The 20,270-nt window shown below is 46.0% G+C and overlaps 1 protein-coding gene across 2 annotated transcripts; it reads left to right on the top strand.

Moving 5' to 3' along the window:
* Positions 1–676: 676 nt before the first annotated feature.
* GDNF (glial cell derived neurotrophic factor) lies at positions 677–18,359 on the top strand. 2 transcript variants are annotated; one of them, XM_059492869.1, is made up of 3 exons: positions 677–705; positions 1,921–2,118; positions 17,875–18,359. In XM_059492869.1, the coding sequence occupies exons 2-3, from the start codon at positions 1,947–1,949 to the stop codon at positions 18,357–18,359; spliced, it is 657 nt and encodes a 218-aa protein (XP_059348852.1). In that variant the 5' UTR covers positions 677–705; positions 1,921–1,946. The 2 variants fall into 2 exon arrangements, with proteins under 2 accessions (XP_059348852.1, XP_059348853.1); XM_059492870.1 differs by lacking the exon at positions 677–705 and having other exon boundaries at positions 1,947–2,019.
* The last annotated feature ends 1,911 nt before the right edge of the window (positions 18,360–20,270 follow it).

The following is a 20,270-nucleotide window of genomic DNA, read 5'->3' on the forward strand; positions in this document are numbered from 1 at the left end:
TGCTGCTGCTGCTGCTGCCGGCTCTACAAATCCCAGTGCCGGCCTCTGATTCTTACAGCAGGCTGAGGGGGGGTGGTTCGATTTTTATTTTTTTTAATCGTTTTCCCCTTCCTTCCTCCGCTGGGGTGGGGTTTTTCTTGGTATTCTTTTTTTTTTTTTTTCTTTCTTTTTCTTTTTTTTTTTTTCTTTTTCTCCCGCCGTGGTGTGCGCGTCCGAGCGGTGCGCGGCTCCCGGCAGTGCTGGACGAGCTGGCGTTACAGGAGCGCTGATGTCTTCATCTGACTCCCCGCAGTTGTTGATGGAGTGTCTTTCTCAGATTTCCAGGCAGGGTCCCAAGCGCAGCACCCAGCGCCAGCTCCCGCTGCCAGGCGGCGCTCCCCGCGGCTCGGGCCGCTCCCGCCGCTGCTGAGCGCGGCCGCGGGGCCGGGGCGGGCAGAGAGCCCGGGGCGCCGCTCCTGCCGCGGGCACAGCACCTGCGGCGGCGGCGGGGGAGGCCGCCGGGACTGCGCTGCCGGCTGCCCGCTGCCTGCATCCAGACCCGCGACCTCGCACCCCCTCCTCCTCCGTACGAGTCCCCCTTCCCCCTCCTCTGAGCAAAGAGGGTGCCGGCGGTCGGACCCCGAGCTGCCCACATGAACCGTCCGGCCGGCTGGTCGACTCCGCGGCGTTAATGTCCATCTCGGGTCCGACGAGACCAGCTCAGAGGTGAGGGCGAGGACGGGTGCGCGGGGCAGGGCGGGGCGGGCGGGCGCTGTCCCGGGGGCGCCCCGCAGCTCCCCGGACACGGCGAGGTGCGAAGGCAGCGGCCGGCGGGGAAGCGCGCACCGAGCGGCAGCCGCGCCCTAAGCCCGCGGCCGGACCGGCACCTCCGCGGGTCCTCCCGGCGGGGCTGCGCCTCCCGGGCCCGGCACTGCCCTGGGCCGGCCGAACCGGGCCGGCCGAACCGGGCCGGGGGCAGCTGCAACCCCCGGCGGCGGGCAGAGGGCAGCGGGTACGTGCCGTGGCAGACTTGGGGCAGGGCGGCTGGAGAACGAGGAGAAGAAAAGGAAAAGGCACAAGGGAAGGGGAGAAGGGAAAAGAAAGAGGATCGGAGAAAATAAAAAGAAAGAAAGAAAGAGAGAATGAAAGAAAGACTAGGGGAGGAGAAGAATACAAGGAGTGGGAAATGGGAAGAGGAAAATAAAAGGGAGATGAAAACAAAGAGGAAAATGAAAGTGGAAGGAAAAAAAGGAAATCTTGAAGTAAGGGGGAAGGGAAATAGGAAGAGAAGAGGAAGACAATAGGGAGAGAGGAAAGAATGGGGAAAGGGAGGTGTATCAGGAAAAAAGGTGGCAAGTGAAGATGAAAGGTAAAAGGAGAGAAAAAATTAAGAGCAAAGGGAGGACTGGATACTGGAAGGTAAAGGGTGGGGGGAAGAAGAAAGAGAATAAGGAAGGAGGTGAGGGGAAGGGGAAGAGAGGGAAAGGGAAAGGAAGCTTTGCTTGTAGCACATCAAGTCTGCACAGACCAGCACCCCAGATGAGCCCAGTTCTACCCGGGCCAGCCTGAGAACAAGTGCCCTGGTGCTGCCCAGGTGCTGGACAAGCACAAGGTGACCTGCCTGCCAGTGAGCACAGGGCCATGGTCACACTCCTGTCAGACAGACTTGTGGGGCCTGCATGCCTGCCTTCCCCAGTGCAGCTTTCTCAGGCATAAAGGGACTGGAGGCCATCCTGTGCCTCCCTCTCCCATACCACTCACTGACTGGGGAGAGCCCACCCCACTCCCATGGCTGCAAGGAGCAGTTGTTGTTCCATCCAGGCCTGGCCTGGGTGACCCAGTGTGATCTGGGCTGCAGGACTGCTCAACTTTGTCTCAGGGCTGGGGCAGGACTGGGGAACAGAGCAGCTGGGAGCTAACCCTGCCTCTCCTTTCTGCCAGGGGCCCGTGTTGGAAGGAGATCTAAGATGAAGTTATGGGATGTAGTGGCTGTCTGCGTGGTGCTGCTCAACACAGTCTCCACCTTGCCCCTGCCCACCGGTAAGACGCCTCCCAAGGGGTCCCCTTCAGTGGTAGAGGGACCTGAAGATGATCTCTCCCCCATCAGCCTGCTGCCTCCCTATGCTGTGCACAGTGACTGTAAGAAACATTCCCCTTTGTAGCAACTGCTGTCTGTCTTGCTAAACTCGCTTCCCTTTGCTCAGGCATCAGGGTGAGGAGAGGATCCTCCTGTTTTGTGCCCCTGTTTCTCCACATGCAATGTCATTGGCTTTGGTCTTGCTCGAGCAGCTCCAAGCTTAGTCACTCTCCAAAGCTGGGGGTTGACGATTGCAGTTGCAATGCCCCCTGCCCACTCCAGCCCTGCCTTCCTGGCAGTCTTAGGATCCCTCTGGTTGAGGAACGTGGGGAGGTGGGTGGTACGAGCCTGTTGTATGCAGAGGAGCCGAGAGGAGGATCTGGCTCACACCCCTCGCAGCACAGAAACTCCGTCTGCGGCGCCTCAGCCTCCTCTCCCTGCTCAGACCTGCCAATGCAATTATTCTCTGCCTGTAGTGGGCGCAAGTCCCGATGGAGGTTTGGCTCCGTGATGGGAGGCACTGTACACATCCTGGAGTACTGCTGAGCTTCATTAAATCCTCCTTGGATTCTGATCTCCAAATTAGTGTGTCCACATGGAAATTTACGGAAGAGTAGCTGTGGCAGGGTTAGGAGCCTGATGCAGAGCAATCCACATGAGCTAGCTCACAGTAAGACAGTTTACAATCCAAATGACAGATAATAATGCCTTGCTAATAATAGGTCCTGTGTCTACAATAGCAGGTACAGGATTTTCACAGTGGTATGTGAGCGCTGTGTTAACTCTGGTGGCTTTCTAAAGAGAGAGGTAATATGACTCAGTAAGAAGCAGTGAATACTCACATGAATAGTGGAGACGTTCGCTTAGCAAAGGCGCAGACGCAGTTTGAAGGTTGCTTCTTTTGCCCTTGCTCATCCCCCTCTCTGTTTAGCTCGTTACAGGATACAGACAGTATCCAGTAATTGGGATTCATTTCTATCTCCTTTTCTGGAGGCATGTCCTTTCCCTGCGCCTGCACAGCTCCAGTCACAGGCAGCCACACTCTGGTTTCTCTGGGAGCAGCCAGGCTAACGCAGCGAGGAGGCACCAAGCATTTGCTGTGACTTCACTTTGACCCCTCCCAAACACCCATCTCTTCCATACACACACATTTATGCCCTTGCCTGTTTAGTCTTCTCTCTTCCCTTCTCTTGCTAGTGTTTCCCCCCTGCTGGAATCTTGCCTGGGCTCCCGCCTCCGCGTGTCCCAGCCTGGGCTCCTGCTGCTCACAGACTGGCAACCCTGACATCCTTTCAGCCCATCCACTCAGGGAGATTGGCCAGAAGTGTTTCCTCAGAGGGCTACAGCCTGCCAGGATCATGGGGCTGTCACACATGGTGATCTTCTTCTCCATGGCAAGCCATGCGGTGGATAAGTGCTGTCCTGCAAAAGGCAGTAATCAGCTTTTCAGGCCACCATGCTGCTCCCCTCTGCACAAGCTGGCTGAGGTGCTGGTGCAAGAAGAGCATTAGGGGGAAAGCATCATGAGTCAGTTTGTGGCTCTTGCATAAACTTCAAGGTGGGAGAGCATTAATGCTCCATCTTTCCAGAGTGATTGTATTTGTACAATGCCTGCTTTTATCTTGAAACTGCCCTCTGGGAATATGGTCCTTGGTAAACTGATTCCTCTACAGCAGCTCAAGGGGATAGGCAGAAGTTGTGGTTCTCTCAGTTCCTAGGTTGCAAAACTTCTCATCATTGCATCTTCTTTTTTTCCTTTCCTGTGGATTGGATAAACAAGAAGCAGGAAGAAAGACAACCTGTGTTTTACCTGAGCTGTGGCAATATCAATATTATCTCTTTTTCCAGGGTACAGACATGGGCTTAGCCATGCAGAGCTGGGTGGAAGGTTATTGCCCAGGATAGTCATTTGAGAAAGGGCTGATAGTTTGGTCTCGATTTTTTAACTCTGTGTATCACTAACAAATGGGCCTGACTGCAAGAGCAAAGGAAGCAAAGGAACAGTACTGTTCTTCACATCAGAAATTGAGGGAAACCCAGGGTGTTCCTGTGATCTTTGTAGGGCTGCAGTTAACACGACAATCGAGTCTGAAGGTTAGAAATTAATCTCTATGTAGCCAAGTCAGATGAGTCAGGGGAGACCTGCAGAAAGGTGACTGCAAGAGAGCAGTGAAATACTCTGGTGCACTTTTATGCTCTTTGTTGATTTAAAAGTGTGCAGTGTCTGGCAAACAGTCTGCAAACAGGCTGTGAGGCTGATCCTTCCCAGGCACATCGCTGCCTTCCTGCTGCAGCAGCACTTTGCTCAGGTCACCCCCATCAGTGCCTTTGACATCTTTGTTCTCTCCGCTTACAATCTGGTGCATGGCTTCAGCACAGCCATGCATTTGCTTCAGCACAGCAAAGACATAGAACTAAGCACACAAGAGCAATCAGTGTCTACACCATGTACATTTCCCTTTCCACTTGAAGGCTTCTCTTGCCATCAGGGCACAATGTGCCACAAGCACAGAGGTGTGCTTGCAGCTCCCATGTATTCCCATCTCTGTGGGTGCTGTTGGTCAGCTGCTTTGCTAAGGGCTTTGGCAGCGGACAGCTCACAAAGTGGTGGGAGCACCATCATCCCTGTGTTGCCTCACATGCATAGGGCAGTGTGTGGGCCCTGGGTGCTGTGTGCGTTCAGAGAGGTGCATTGCTGTCCCCTAAAGCAATCCCTTTGTAGCCATTTGCTCTAAGGTCCATTACTCCTACTCCAGAGTAGTGTCTCCCACACACCACCTGCATCAGGGCTTAGCAGGATTGTGAGATCAAGTCCAGCCCTAAGGGCAGGCCAAACAGCTTGCTGGGAACACATCTGTTTCCCAGGCCCTTAACACCTTTTTGTGTTCTTGTTTGATGGGATTGCTTTCTCTGCAAAGTACTCTGAGGTCACCTGATGTTACCCCATGCCTTTCAGGTTGGCTTGAAACCTCCCTTCATTTCAGGCTCCAGGCAGGGTTCTAACCTCCTGGGCTGATCAGGTGTAATGTGCTGACCTTTGCTGTTCAGGGCAGTAATCAGAGATGGCAGAGGGTGCTAGCAATTGCAATCTTCTGCATTTTTAATTGGACTGGAGGCTGGAGTATCCTCTGCAAATGCAGTGCATTGGAGATGAATCCAGTATTTGTAGGTGTTTTAGCATCAATATTGATGGGATAGCTTATTTCACACGCACAAAAACCAGAATAGATGTAGAGTTTGTAACCGCTTCATTGTTTCCCTTATGCTACAATCCTCTGGAGGAAGAACACTATTAGCTTAAATACCAAATGCAAGTAGAACAAATATAAACCACATTATTATAAACTAAATACTAAGTCAGCAGCCTCAGAAGCATGACAGTGCAGAGGGAGCCAAACACTTGTTTGCATTATACACAGTCGCCAGCGAATACATCTTGTAACTGCTTGCTGTTGGATGAACATAATCAACATGTACGTGAGGACTGGAGTGTCCTAAAATCCATGGTATGATGGGTATTCTCTTGATCAAGTGAGAACCTTTACTAAGAGCTAGTGGTAAGCAGGTAGAATTAAATGAAACATCTCCCCATGGGATTTTCCCTCCTGGTAAGAGGAAAAGATAGATTTTGCATCACGGTGTCTGGGTTACTCTATAGCTACTGAATGGTCGTTCACTGTGGGAGCTCCTTTGGTATATGCTGTGACACATCATGGTGTGTGTTTGTGTTATACCTCTGTTAAAAATTCTTCTTACTCCTTCACAGGTGTATTTAATGTTGAGCTACTGGTTTTAGATGCAACTTTATTAACTAATATGGAAAGTATCTAGAAAAAAACAGTGGTATTGTAGGGCTCTTTGAGTCAAAACCAGTATTTAACTATGTTTCCAGCTGAATGCATTTCCTTCCCTACAATATTTATTAGGCCCATTCAATGTCACAAACTGCAGCTCTCATGTTCCTGCCCAGGCTTTCCTGCTCAGCACACCTACGGTGTGGCGTGTGTGCTTTACACGCAGACACCCAGGAGCTGCAGGGGTAACCTGCCCTGCACAGCAAACCCATCAGGGAGGCATCAGCCACCCCGAGCAGGTGCCACCCTGTGCCATCTGATCTGTGTGTGCCCAGCTCAGCCCGTGCATCCAGCACAGCCGGCATGTGTGTGTATGTCCTAAAGTTTGTTTGCACAGGGACACCCAGGTTATCTAGGCTTTCAGAAATCCCAAGCATTCAGATTGGTCCATTCATGGGCAAAATTCTAGAAGAATAAAGAAACCAGTCAGATGTGGTTAAATCCACAGGCATGTAGCCCTAAAAGCAAATTCCTCTGCAGTCTCAGGTATAAATGCTGAATATACTCCAGTGAAGAGCACTCTGTGACTTAAGGAAAAAAAAGTTCTTAATTGCAGGATAATAAAGTTCTGTTTCTCATTTTGAGTTATCCTTTGCTGAAAGTGTTAGTGTTTTCAATTTAGGGACCTCAAAAGATTGCCAGTGAAACTGTGGGTGCTGTTGGATGTTTTGCAGGTGTTTATTGACAGATAACATACCTGCACATACTTTTCTTTGTTATCTTTCGTAAGACTCTTCAGTATATTTTAGAAATACCCTTGTTCAGGATTTGCAGAGCTTCATAACATTCCTTGAAAACCTGAAGAATTTGGTTGTGTTAAATATTCATTAGACTGTCACTGAATTCAGTGGAGGAGTCATTGTCCACCAGTAGAAGATCCTCTGACTGATAGGTTGTAATGTCTTTGTAAATTATGCTGTTCCTAGTTAGTACTGCAAAAAGCTGTTTTAAAATAATTAAAGTTACAAAAGCTTTGAGAAGCCGTTTGGATTATTAAGTCCCACCATGCCACAATTGCAGGTGTTCAGAGGTGAATATTACGTGCAAATACCCAGCTTTCATCCCTCCCCCCACCACTATCTAGAGATTGAAACATAAAACTTGTAGTACATAGGCCAAACCCTACATAACCACATTTGTTGTGGATTCCCATATTTCTGAGGCAGTAAGAAATAAGTGCAAATAAGTAAAAATAAACAAGCAATACAAAATACTGCATGGTTATGTCCAGGATCATCTGAGATCTAAATAGGCCACTGACGCATTAGTGCTGGTAGAGTGGTTAGTACTGCAGAGTGGTCATTTTTTACAAAACCAGCTCAGTTTCTGATCCAGAAATATCCTTTGGTAAAGAGAACCACAGGAAAGATTTCAGTTGTTCTTGGAATTTCAATCATGGTTGCAAAGAGAAGAAAGAAAGTAGGATCAAAAACACAGCTGCAAATAAAATGTTGTGACAAAAATGTATGTTAGAATATGTTTTAAGACCAAGGACTTAAAATTAATTTTGTGAGGTATTTCATGTAGCAGCATTTTTTTTAAAGGAATAAAGCCACTCGTATGACCTAGCAGAAGTTTAGGCTCTATTTTACATCACTTAGACTGAAACCTGCGGGTACATTTCTTTGAAGTCTTTGGAACTTGTGCAAATACTTTAAAGATTATTGCACAAGAATATTCTTCAAAATAAGCAAACACTGAAATCCATGTATTTATTTTCCTGTGTTGTGGCTGGGCAGTGTTATAGCAGTATGCCAAAAATTCTCTGGTGGCCACACTTTTAGAGGCAAGCTGGTCATATCTCCTTTGAATAAACTGTGTACAAATAGCTGGACTATCTCTGCTTCCATCCAAAGCATTTGTGATTTCTTTGGCAAAATCAGCCATTACTTAGGATATTTCTGAAGGGATGTAGCACCCAGCGTTAGCAGTTAGGAAGGACCTTGCTCTTTGAGCACACACCAGCTCTATCTGGCAAAGTGCCACCCCACACTTCCCAGCAGAGCCCTTCTGCAGTGGAGCACATGCACCTGCCCTAGAGCCAGGGACTGATTTCTGTAGCAATAACAATTTTCAACCAGCAATATTAAAACCTTCCATATTGTTCCTTTTGTAAACACATTGAAATGCAGGCAATTGAAAGGCAACAATGAAAGATCATGTGCTATTTATAGACCAGATCACATCTGATAGCAGCAGAGATTGCCACAAGAGAAACATCAGCCAAGATTTTGCCCAGACTGCTCTGCCAGTCTATGGCCACAGGGAATAAACTGGGTTAGGGTCCCTTTAGAGTCTGTTCTTCCTGCTTTGCTGCATGTTTTTGTTCCTTGGGGATGCTCTAAAACCCAAAGGGAGATGCAGCATAAGAGCACGGGCATTCTAGCAATAGCTGATGTTATTGATTTAAGCGTGCTCTTTCCCTTCAGTGAACTGTTATTAAAGAGGAGCTGGGTTAGCATCGTGGGCTTCTACTGATGTCATAAGAGAGCTGGGCTGGTTCATTTCTGCATCAGGGATGGTGAAGAAAGTACCACCAGTATTTCCTCCATTAAAACCTGCATGCTTGCCTATTAACTGGCTGCATGTGTTCATGCTAACAGAGGTTGCAGGTTTCAGGTCTCCCTCATATATACTCAGGATTTGAGGTTCTAGCTTAACAAAATATTGGGAGTAAACCTAGGTTTTACTGGGAAACTGGGTATTTACTCAGCATGGTATGGATGTGGGAGGGTACCAGATCTTATGGAGGAGTCAACAGGTATGTGTCTTGCCCAGGTTTGGTTCCTACTTGGTCGGTGGCTTCAGGCAGGATACTGACACTTTTTCTATCTTCCCCTTTTACACTCTTGTGCTGTAAATTCTGATGCAGGGATGCTCTGAGGGTGCTCACATCCCTTAGGATAAGGTCCTAGCACAGATGGGCTCCTGGCAGCATCTGCAGGAGATGCCACAAAATCTCAGGTGCAGCTGCTGAAATGCCAACTGCTGTGTGGTGCTCAGAGCTGGTGAGTCAAAGCTCTGTGCCAGAGGCAAGATTGCATCCTCCTGTTGCTCCTCTGCTGCCTGACTGCTGGGTGAGGTGTTCCTCTGCCCACCCCAGAGAGGCAGAGGTGGGAATGTGCAAAGGAGGGTAGCCCAGCATTGGGCACTGTGAGCAACCTGGACCAGGTGAGGAACAATAAACTCCGTGAGCAGGTCAGCTCATGACTTCCCCTGCCCCACACAGTCCATCTGAGCAGGTCAGCTCATGACTTCCCCTGCCCCACACAGTCCATCTGACCTGGATGCTTCCCCCTGTGCTCAGGGCCTTCCCACACTGCCAACAGCTGCAGTAGTCCCATTGTCTCCCCACTTTCTGCCTCTGTTGAGAACCAGCATTTCTGCCTGCAAGAAGGCAAGCAGAGTACAGAAAGGGAGGCACTGCCGAGCATGGCAGAGTGAAAATACAAAGGACTCTGTACAAAGGACTCAAATCCACAGACAAATCTGTGGATTTGTCATTATGATCGACACGTGGGAAGCTGCAGGGTTAGGTAGTGAGCTACAAACACAGAATTGACTGCTTCATCAGGAGCAAAAACCAGGAAGGTCAATCCTGTGCCTTTTACCAGCATTGTCTCATTGTACCTGAGCGGTGTGAGTGGCCCTGGCATCACCCACCAGGTTATTTAGCACTTGCCTTGATGAGAGACAGGTGACACCGGAGAGAGGCTCCATTTCTGAGTCTGAGGGGAGCCACAGCATGGGCTGGGAGCAAGGTAATACAGAACTCTATTAAACATTTAAGGATGAGCTGACCCTGGTTTGTTTGATGCTCTATTTCCTAATGCATGCAACCAATGAGTTTCCATTTCACTCTTGGTCCCATGGATTTTCAGGCAAGGCATGAAAGCAAAGTCATGCCTCAGAGAGATGGTGTTTTAATTGTTTAAATACCAAAAACGTTTCAGCATACTATTTTTAACGCCCACCTTCACTTAGATATGTTCATATAATATTGTCTTTTTATACCAAATATTTCATTTTCAATAAAACAAATGTTTTATCCCCACCACAGTTGCTACTTTCTCAGTTTGTAAAGCAGAATGATCGTCACATTAGTATTTTTAATCTGAATAAGGTTGCACTTCCACAAAAAAATTGCTTCAAATCTCTCCTAAAATACATCCCTGTGGTGTGAGATGGAGGCATTCTGTGTTCAGACAGGCCATGTCCTCTGTAATAAGCACCTGAAAACAATACTACAAAGCAGCTAAATATTTTTTAAAAAATTAAATCATGATTATGAAGTCAAGTAATCTTTTTTTATTTGGTTTGATTAGGAAGGTCCCAGATTAAATACCAGAACCCAGATTAAATACCAGAACTATTTTTGAAAAGGGGCCATTTAATCCTAATGCAGATCTGGATCTACATTTTCGAAATATTCCTTACCATTACAATGAGCTGGACTAAATCCCTAGAACTTTGAAATCATCCTTCAGGGTCTGATCCTGTTGTTTGAACTTCTCTAATTCTCAGGTGAAATAATTCAGTTAAGTGTTTGGTCTAATGTTTTTGTGTGATAGCTATACACTGTCACAAAAGCAGGCATTCAAACTGCAATCTAAAAGCAAAACCTAATTTTGTAATGTTTAATATACCTTTTGTGACTTCTGTTACATCACTTCAGCTCCGGGTTTGTGAAGTGCCAAATAATGTGGCAGTTTTATGAGGTTCAAAAAAAAAGGAAAACCCACCTATATAAATCATTCTTCTGCAATCTACAAGGTTTAACACTTCTTGTATGTCATGAGAGAGAGCATGGTTAGAAGAGACTGTAGTTAGTCTTTTAAATCCATACCCAGGCATGAAAAGAAGAAACTGGATGTTTGTCTCAAAAGCTGAAGATCCAAACCATCAGTTTGTAATCAGGTACAAGCTGAGGATCTCTTGCTTTATCATGCTAGGTTGCTGCCATTGCACAGAGGGGACTATTCAGCTTTAAAATTAATCTGTTGGTAGCAAAATCAAATTAATAGATTTTTTAAATGTAATTGTGATCACGTTTGAACAGATAGAAATAAATTGTGCATTTTTACTTAATGGAGACTGTTTTTTTGATAATGGGATGCATTTGGTGTAAGTTTCCATTTAGACCTGTTTCATGTAGAAGTCTATCAGAACACTTTATAATTTATCCTTCTAAGAAGCACAGGGACCAGATCCCAGTCTTGGTGTCACATGCTGTCTCTAATTAAATAAAAAGGCAAGGACAGGTTGTGGGGGTTGCAGTGGGGAGGATGCCCGCAGGAAGGCACATTTCCCTGCACTCCCAAAGCAGAGCTGAGGGCTGGATTTCCCCAGAGCTGTTTGGCTGCAGGACCCTTCCCTCGTGTGTGCTGCCAGCTCTGCCTGTGCCCAGGGGACAGAGACTGTGCTTGGGGACAGGCAGGTCAAAACTTCAGGTTCCAGAGAACGTCAGTGAGGCAAGAATTTCAGTTTGCGTTATCGAAGGATGTTCCAAACCTGGGAGTCTGGGTCAAAGCTATGATCTGACTGTGCCCTAAGTGTTTAGGAAACAAGCAAACAGCTTGCAAACAGCAAGCAGATGAGGCAAATATTCTTGTGTTTGGCTTTAGGGGTTTTTTTTTTTTTTTTGTTTTTGGTTGTTTGGTTGGTTTGTTTGTTAAATTAGTATTTTAAGTGAGTCTCACTCTGTTGAAGGTGTTCACCAGCTGTGCCCCCAGCCTGATCACTCTGCTAGATTCCTATTTGCATGAGTCTTGTGACTTTCTTTCTTTCTTTCTTTCTTTCTTTCTTTCTTTCTTTCTTTCTTTCTTTCTTTCTTTCTTTCTTTCTTTCTTTCTTTCTTTCTTTCTTTCTTTCTTTCTTTCTTTCTTTCTTTCTTTCTTTCTTTCTTTCTTTCTTTCTTTCTTTCTTTCTTTCTTTCTTTCTTTCTTTCTTTCTTTCTTTCTTTCTTTCTTTCTTTCTTTCTTTCTTTCTTTCTTTCTTTCTTTCTTTCTTCCTTTCTTCCTTTCTTCCTTTCTTCCTTTCTTCCTTTCTTCCTTTCTTCCTTTCTTCCTTTCTTCCTTTCTTCCTTTCTTCCTTTCTTCCTTTCTTCCTTTCTTTCTTTCTTCACTTTTTTATTAATTTTTCTGGTTATGTGAGAAAATCTTCACAAATCAAGAGCCCTTGCTCAGCTGGACAAGGGTACAGAGAAGGTGCTCAGAGGCACAGTAGCACATGGACTGTCATCAATACCCAACAGTCTCGTGCTCTTTTTGCAGCCATAGGAAAAGGCTCTGCCTGTTCCTGCCTGGGTGGCAGGGTAATGAAAGAGGGAGTGTGGAAAGGAGCTGCAGGAGAGTGAGCTGAGCACAGCAGGACACAGGTGGTGGATGCAGCTCCCACAGGCCCTGCTGCCTGCCCAGGCTCCTGCTGCAGGGACACCAGGCAGGGATGGTGCATAAACACCTGCAGGTGCCTGCACACAGGCTGCCTCCAAGGGACTTCCTCAGGGAGCTGGGCAGTCAGAAACAGCTTTGAGAACTGTGACATAAAACCCAAACTAAACCTCATGACTTCACACCAGTCTGTGGCACCATGGTTTAAGTGGTGGGGCTCAGCCCATCGCACCCAACCAGAGGGGCCTGTGAGCCTTTCTCCCACCCTCTGAGCAAGACCCCATGCTCCCTAAGGGAGGATTTTACTTTTGTAGGACATGCATTCCTTTCCTTTGGGAAACACATGTTTTGAGGTGCATCACACAGGCAAGACAACCTTTGCAAACCTGTATTATGCTGCTCTGGCTGTCCTATCCTATCCTGTCCCATCCTGTCCTAGATAGCTTTCAAGAAAAGGGGCAGACAGTGTCCAGGATCAGTTTTTAAATTCTAATTCCTTCACACCCCAGAGCTTGGGACTGGGTACTACTCCTCCGAGATCTTTGCTGCTTTAATGTCATCATCCCATAATTTTCTGCTGGCACACTGCACAACATGACAGGCATCTGTCATGTGTTTGTTCTCTCAGCTTTTCCGGCAGAAGGCAAGTGTTGTCAGTAAACTAGTTTGTTTTGAAAAAATGTGTGCGTGTGTGTGTATAAATAGTTGTGTTTGTGTGTGTGTATGTGTAAACGAAGCACACATACACACATATGCAAAATGTGTATCTGCTCCTTGCAGGGGTGTGAAATCCCCCCAGCAGACTCTGCTGCACAGTCAAGTCAGCGCAGTCCGTGCAGTGTGAGAGAAGCTAAGATGCTGTGAGACTATAAGCATTTTCTAAACAGAAGGGTAACAAAGTACCCCTCTACCAAAAACTTTATTCAGCTTACAAACCATGGCTGCTCGCTAAGGCAGCCCCCATGAGTGCTGATGCTCCCTGGCCACAGCTCTGCTCAGCACCCCCACTGCCCCCAGCAGAACTTAAAACACTGCACAGACCAAACAAGTGCACAGGGTGTGATGTCTGTGGTGTAGAGAGGTCTCAGCATCCCTGGAGCACATCTACCACGTGCCCATCAGGATAGGGACATCCTGCAGTCAGTCTTCTCCACCTTCCCTTCTGTCTGTTAGCCTTTTACGGAGTTTAGTCACAGAGGTTATTGCTTATCCATGTATGATGTCTGATGGAAGCTTCCTCAGCATTTACCTCTGGTTTCAACCCATTGTGCCTGGTGTCAGTGCTGGTGTTTCCACTGGATTGCTCTGGGTCCCATTTCAGCAGCTTTTCACAGAGTTTTGTTTCAGGCTCTAGGTCTTCACACCCATGCTTGTTGGAAAGCTGAATATCCCTACAGAGCCATGGCTGGCACCTCAGCACAGGGCTAGGACAAGTCTCCCTCCACTCCTGGTTGTCAATCTTTCTTCCAGACCCCTGTGACCCATTCCCAGTGACTGCTTGTAGTCACACTGATGACTGATTTATTAAGCAGTAGAAAATTATCTGATTGCAGGGATTGGAGCTGTTGCCAAGACTGTTAAATTATGGAAGCAAACCTGGGATACCTTGGCACTGTGTTGAAGCTGCCAAAAGAGCATTGCTGCATTGCTCACAGCCAGTTTGAGGCTCCACAGGCAGAGGAGAGTGTTGCTTACAGAAACTTGCAAGGTCTCACTGAGAAGCCCAGAAATGCAGCTGCACTGTGTTGATTTGATGTATCTATATAGCCTGTACCAGCACATGAATTTTAGGTGGGCAGACAGTGACCAGGATGACCTGCACATTTTCTCAAGGGGAGCTCTGTGCCCACTGTTTCCACCAGTTTCCTTTTATCACCCACAGGCCTTTTGTCTCCTCCAGTGATGTAATCTCCAAATATTGGGGGCCACTGCAGGAGTCTTACTGGTAGATTTGGATACCTGCATGGGATAGTTTCCAGTTCCCTGGACTGAAGAGAAAGTCCACACTGGAGGCAGGAAATTGGAATTCATCTTACTAATAGTACTGGCATTCCTCCCAGTGAGTCTCCAAAATATATCCTGGTGTTGCAGTAGGGCATGAGCAGAGCAGGGATCCTCAGCTCCATTAGGCACTTGGAACACTTCTTGAACAGTTCATGTTAGAGCCTTAATGACATTAGCAGGACCATTCTTGCTGCCAGTGACCTCATTTTCTGGGTGCAGCTTGTCTGTGTGTGTAGGTAGGATTTCTCTAGTTGAATGCTGTTGGGTTGATTATTTGATCTACTTTTTGCCCTACTGCTCGCACCTTCTGCAGGGTTGACAGTGTATGTCTGTGTCACCAGCATTGCGTGGGGCTCTTTAGTTGCATTTAGTTTCCTCAACCTGAAATATCACAGGCCACTCGCAGTGCAGAAAGCTCTCAGTGGCATCACCTCCCTTGGTGCAGCTGGGGTAGGAATCACACATGAACCAGGACGGATCTCAGTGTGCACTTTTATCAGGAACACAGTCCACCACATGGGTCTGCCCTCCTCCTATCTACTACCCTCCAGGATATAGTTGCCAGAACAGTGCTACCCTGTAGCTGTCTGACTGGTATTTAGCCAAAGTACACTCCTGCCTATGGCACTCTCACAGGGCTAGGTGGTATTTTTGCCTCTCAATTGCAAGCCATTTACAAGTGATGTGCCAAGCTGGATTGTCTCTTCAGTTAATCCATAGTTTTGTTTCTCCCTTCTTGGGAGAGGGAGCTCTCACTACCCTGTCAGCGTGCCAGCTCGAGATAAGCATAAGGCTGAATGTTGCAAACAATAATCTCTACATATAGGTTGGCTTTTGCTGTAGCTGTCTCTTGTCCCCTTCCTGATGGTTGATCACTGCACTAATTTTGTTAAGCCCTCGTATGTTTCCCTACAGTTGTGTTTCACTCTCCATAGCCAAGGTCTCGTTGCATCATACTGTTGGTAGAAAGGTTGTGCTAAAGAATACATGAAAGAGGTGTGGGCTGGGGTAGTCACAGTGGTATGAGAGGAGGGCAGTTGGAGTTTAGGAGGGAGAAGGGCAGTTCTAGAGCCATCTCCTCAGGGCTACATCCTTCTCTAATTTGGTTATAGAGTAAGAAAACTAGTTTCTGTGTAGGAAATCTAGAAACTACTCAGACTCGAGCAATTATTGCCTTCTGCCAGCTACTTTCCATCTGTATCTGTGTCAAGGCCAAATTTGTACTTCAGCAATGGGGGTTATGTGAGCTCCATGTGGGTCATCTTTTCTAACTGAGTCTAGAAAGATGTCTAGCCCTTGTTGCTTTAAAGGAACATAGCCCACCTATTGCCTGGACCTGGTTCGTGCTCGGTCGGGCAGTACTTGTACAGAGTAGGCAGACCAGCCTGTTCGGCAAAGGAGCTGGTTGGTGCATCCAGTGGACACACCCATCCAAGCAACTCCCCTCACAGTGTGTATTTGTTACCTGCTGCAGAGATAGAAGAATGCAAGAAAAGTGTATTTACCACTGATGTTGCAGAGATATGGAGCTGGGTCCTGCCTTGTTCAGGTTCCACCTAACTGTATAGATAGCAGCCATCCATCCTTTGTGTCTTACAACATGAACACTGCTCTCTGGGATTGTTGTTTTTAGCACGGATAAAACAAAGTGTAATTCACTTTTTTTCAGTTCCAGACTCTACATCTTATAGCACCCTATTTGCCTTGTATCACCCTCATTACGTGGAGGTACAAGGTTTCCAGACTCCATTACTCTTTTACCAGTCTAAACTATTTTGCTGGATACATCCAACAGAAAACACATACCTCTGATCCCTCACTATTGATGGACGGAGGCCTCTAGGATGTGGCTACTTCAGGCAGCAGTCCCCATTCCCGATCATGTGCAGATGCTCTCTGTTTCCAGCAGGTTTTTGCACTGGCAGAGTTGGGATCCTGCTGCCCCCCATCTCCTCTGTATTTGGTGCTTCTACTGAGGATATGAGGGTGCATTTTGCTAGGTAGTGGGGGCAGCCTCATGCCTTCCTGCCTCCTGTTAACACAGTCAGTGCTACCCTGTTTGAGCTGGGTACCTGTTCTCAGGTCACCCATTGGGATTCCTGTCTTGCTGAGCTTGTTAGGGAAATGTGAGTAAATGGAAGTAATGGAATGGAGTAAGTGGAAATTCTGCGCCTTTGCCTGAGGAGCCATTCCAATCTCAGCACCTCTCTGAGTGGGAGCCTTTGTGTAGGTACCAGCTCCTGACCAGGTGCACTGCACTGGATATTGCCTCTCCCAATGTTTGGTGTTCCTGCAGTATTTGTAGGAGTATTGGAGGTGGATATTCCCTTATATGCAAGACCAGTGTGACACGGTGTGTTGTGTGTTGGGTTTTAGGAGTTTGACATAGTCTGTTGCGTGTTCGGTTTTAGGAGTTAAGTACAGAAAGGAGCATTCTCTTAGGACTTACTTGAAAGGAAGAAGTCTCAATTTTTGGGGCAATAAATCTGAAAAAAAGATCTCGATATTGCAATATAGTTTAAGATGTGGTCATTAATAATGCAAGGTAAGGGCATCCACACACAGAGTCCTGGCAGCCTGGCCCTCCCTTAGTTCTCTGAATTCACTAAAGCAGGTAATTTTGAGGGATTTAGTCCATGGGAAGATTAAGGATCTCAATGGGTTTTTTTTTCCCAAATCATGATGAAATGACAAAATTGATAAGCATTTCAGAATACATTTAATTTCACCCTTCCTGAAGAGGTTCATTCTGCTAGTATCGAAATATTTAATTGACTTCATAGTACAATTTACTTGAATAATTCATCAATGATATACCAAGTGATAAATTAAATAGAATAAAAATTAAATTTTCATAAAAGGAAAATGTATTCATAACATCTCCCTAAAAAATTAACATAATACTACTATTCTGACCTATTTTTACTCAGTGTGATCAGCATCTTGTGATACAAAACACTTACATGAGAAATTATTCAAAAGCTATGAAAATAATTATCCCCTAGAAGCAGTAAAAACCCAGGCATTCATCCAGGAATAATATCTCAGTCTGGTACCCCAGGAAATCCTCCTTCTGTCATGCCCAAAAACCTTATTGACAGGTGGCTTTGGCAATACTAACTGCTGCTGGTGTGAAAAGAAAATAATTAACAACTATAATGGAAAAATTGCTTTAAAGAAACCTCTTCCTGTTGCTACTTTGCTGGGAAGAGTCTGTATAACCTCTTTACTGGTGGCTTCATCCAACTCTTAACTAATATTCATACTATGATATGTTTTTCCTTCCCTCTATTTCCACAGGGCTCATTCAGTGTTTAAAGATGTGCTGAAATGCTACCAAGCATCAGCAGACACACACAGAAATACAAATACGTCTCATTTATCTTTCCCCAAATGAGTTTCTGTGATGACCTAAACCATTCCAAATTCTCCTTGATTTCTGAGGGTCTGGGCATGTGTTCTGAAGTCATGGGCAGAAAAGCTTGCATGTGCGTAATATTTTTGAGTTGTGAATGGACAAACTTTGTGATAACTGATGTGTGACAAAGCCTTTTCTCTCTTTCCCAAACAGCTAATATGCCAGAGGATTATCCAGATCAGTTTGATGAGGTAGTGGACTTTATTCAAGCCACTATTAAAAGACTGAGGAGGTCACCAGATAAACAGACTCCGATTTTTTCTAGGCGGGAGAGAAACCGTCAAAATGCAGCCACAAACATAGAGAATTCCAACAAAAAAGGAAGGAGGAATCAAAAGGGCAAAAATCGAGGATGTGTCTTAACAGAAATACATTTAAATGTGACCGACTTGGATTTGGGATATGAAACCAAAGAAGAGCTAATTTTCCGGTATTGCAGTGGATCTTGTGATGCAGCTGAGACCACCTATGACAAAATTTTAAAAAACTTAACCAGAAAGAAAAAACTGGTCACTGACAAAGTGAGGCAAGCCTGTTGCAGACCCACAGCCTTTGATGACGACCTGTCCTTTTTGGATGATAACCTGGTTTACCACATACTGAAAAAACATTCCGCAAAAAGGTGTGGATGCGTCTGACGGCTGCATGTCGAGGCGGCACAGTTTTCCATTCCTGCTATGCTGCAAAGAGAGGGACCAAGGTTCCCAGGGAAGTGTCTGCTCCAGGTGGAGGAAAAAGGACCAAGAACACAGACTAAGGAGCCGTGAGAGCCTGGGGATAAGGAGGCATGCGGCAGAGTAGAAGGATGGAGACTTCTGGCGTCCTATGGGGATTTAGATAAAAGCTCAGGTGGAGATGACGATGGATGGATGATGTGCACGCTACCTTTCCTGTTTGACTCAATCCACCATCAGTGAGACTCAGTCCATGAGGAACGTGCTTAAAAACACAACCCTGCCATACCACGCTGTGTTGTAGTTATGCCATGATATACCACTTATACCAAGAAGCTTAGCTAAGAAGTAGCTTAGGAGCCCCTTACTAATCCCCTGTGCCCCCAGCTCTACTGAAAGACACATTGTGCTGCTGCTCACTGGAGGGCAGTTCCTGAGTGCTTAGGACAACTCCTAAGCTATAAGATTACCCCTGTAAGAAAGATGATATTGGGCAAATATCAAAATGGCCAGGCTCAAGTTCTTATGAAGCAAAACAGTTCCGCTTACTGGCTAAGTTTGGTTATTTCCATCTTTTGTTTCTTCAAATTGAGTGCAGGATTTTGTTCTTCTGATACCTGTGAAAACAAGTTGAGTTTTTAAGCACTTCTTCCTAGTATAGTAAGAGAAATAACAAGCCCAGCCTACACAAAATGCATTTCTTTAGGTTTACAAAGGACTAACGTCACTTGCATAACTACATTTCTATTTGGTCATTGTGATTGAGAGAGACTACTTGATGCAATGCATCCCTTCTGAGACATAAGTATACAGAAGATATTTATTGAGATTAAGTTATTGTTATTTATTACAGTTCAGTAATGAGTCTCCTTATTTATTAAAGTGTCTTTCAAAGGTGCCAAAGTAGATGGCACTTGGGGATATAGAGAGACAAAGACGTTGGGAACAACGGTCCATGCTTTTGATTGAAGGTGTTAACTTGAATGCAAAAAATCACTTACTTTACCTTTTTTTCTTTTAAACAAAATCTTGATTATGCTCACAAAAGGTAGTGCTGAAGCCTGCAGCCCTTATTCCTGTCACTAAGCCTTTTGAAAATTACTGCAGTCGTGCATGTGCAGGAGCAGCAATGGCTCTGGATGAGTGAGGGTCGCAGGACTTGGCTCAACATTAGCAATTTGTTAGAAAAACTAATTTTAGTCATATTTTAAATGTAGCCACATTTTTTTCTCACACTTTATGCCAACTGACCTCATATAACTATTGACAAATGGAAAATAATCACATTTAGCCTTATAATTTCTAGTTATATTTATTTAAGCTTTTCCTTCCATACTTCCGTATAGAAGAGGTTAAATCCCTCTTACTAGTTGTTAGCCCTGGATTTAATATAGCCTGCAAGTAAACAGTTGTGTTAAATAACCAGAGTGTTTTGTATAATTTGCTGAAACATTACAGGATCATACCCATGCAGCAGAACAGTCCAAGTTTCCTTAGGAAGAGGGAGGTTGTACAGCAAAGGTGTTTGTACGTGACCGCTAACACAAGCTCTCATTCTGGAGACATTTTTCCCAAAAGAGCAGGAGTGCAGGTCACTAGACATGCCTGACAACCAGTGAAGCATCAACTCCCACAAAAGCAACATGAAAAAAAATCCTTATTGAAAACCATGGTCCAGCCTTTTATCTCACGCATGTAATGGCTCTGCATACCATACTCATTTTGCCCTGGGCCCCTTGGGGCACCACTGAAGAAGGGTCTAGAGGTCAAGAAGGTCCAGACCAGGCATAGAAAGGTGTTCCAGGTGCCATGGCATGTAACCCATCCCAGCTTCCGCCGCTTTCCTGGGTGGATAGACCTGGAGAACCAGCCACA

Source organism: Ammospiza nelsoni, chromosome Z (assembly GCF_027579445.1).
Source record: "Ammospiza nelsoni isolate bAmmNel1 chromosome Z, bAmmNel1.pri, whole genome shotgun sequence".
Classification (NCBI taxonomy): Eukaryota; Metazoa; Chordata; class Aves; order Passeriformes; family Passerellidae; genus Ammospiza; species Ammospiza nelsoni.

Coding starts and splice junctions, on each gene's coding strand:
- GDNF (XM_059492869.1), top strand. CDS start 1,947: ATGAAGTTATGGGATGTAGTGGCTGTCTGCGTGGTGCTGCTCAACACA. Junction 2,119..17,874: donor CTATGCTGTGCACAGTGACT/GTAAGAAACATT, acceptor TTTCCCAAACAG/CTAATATGCCAGAGGATTAT.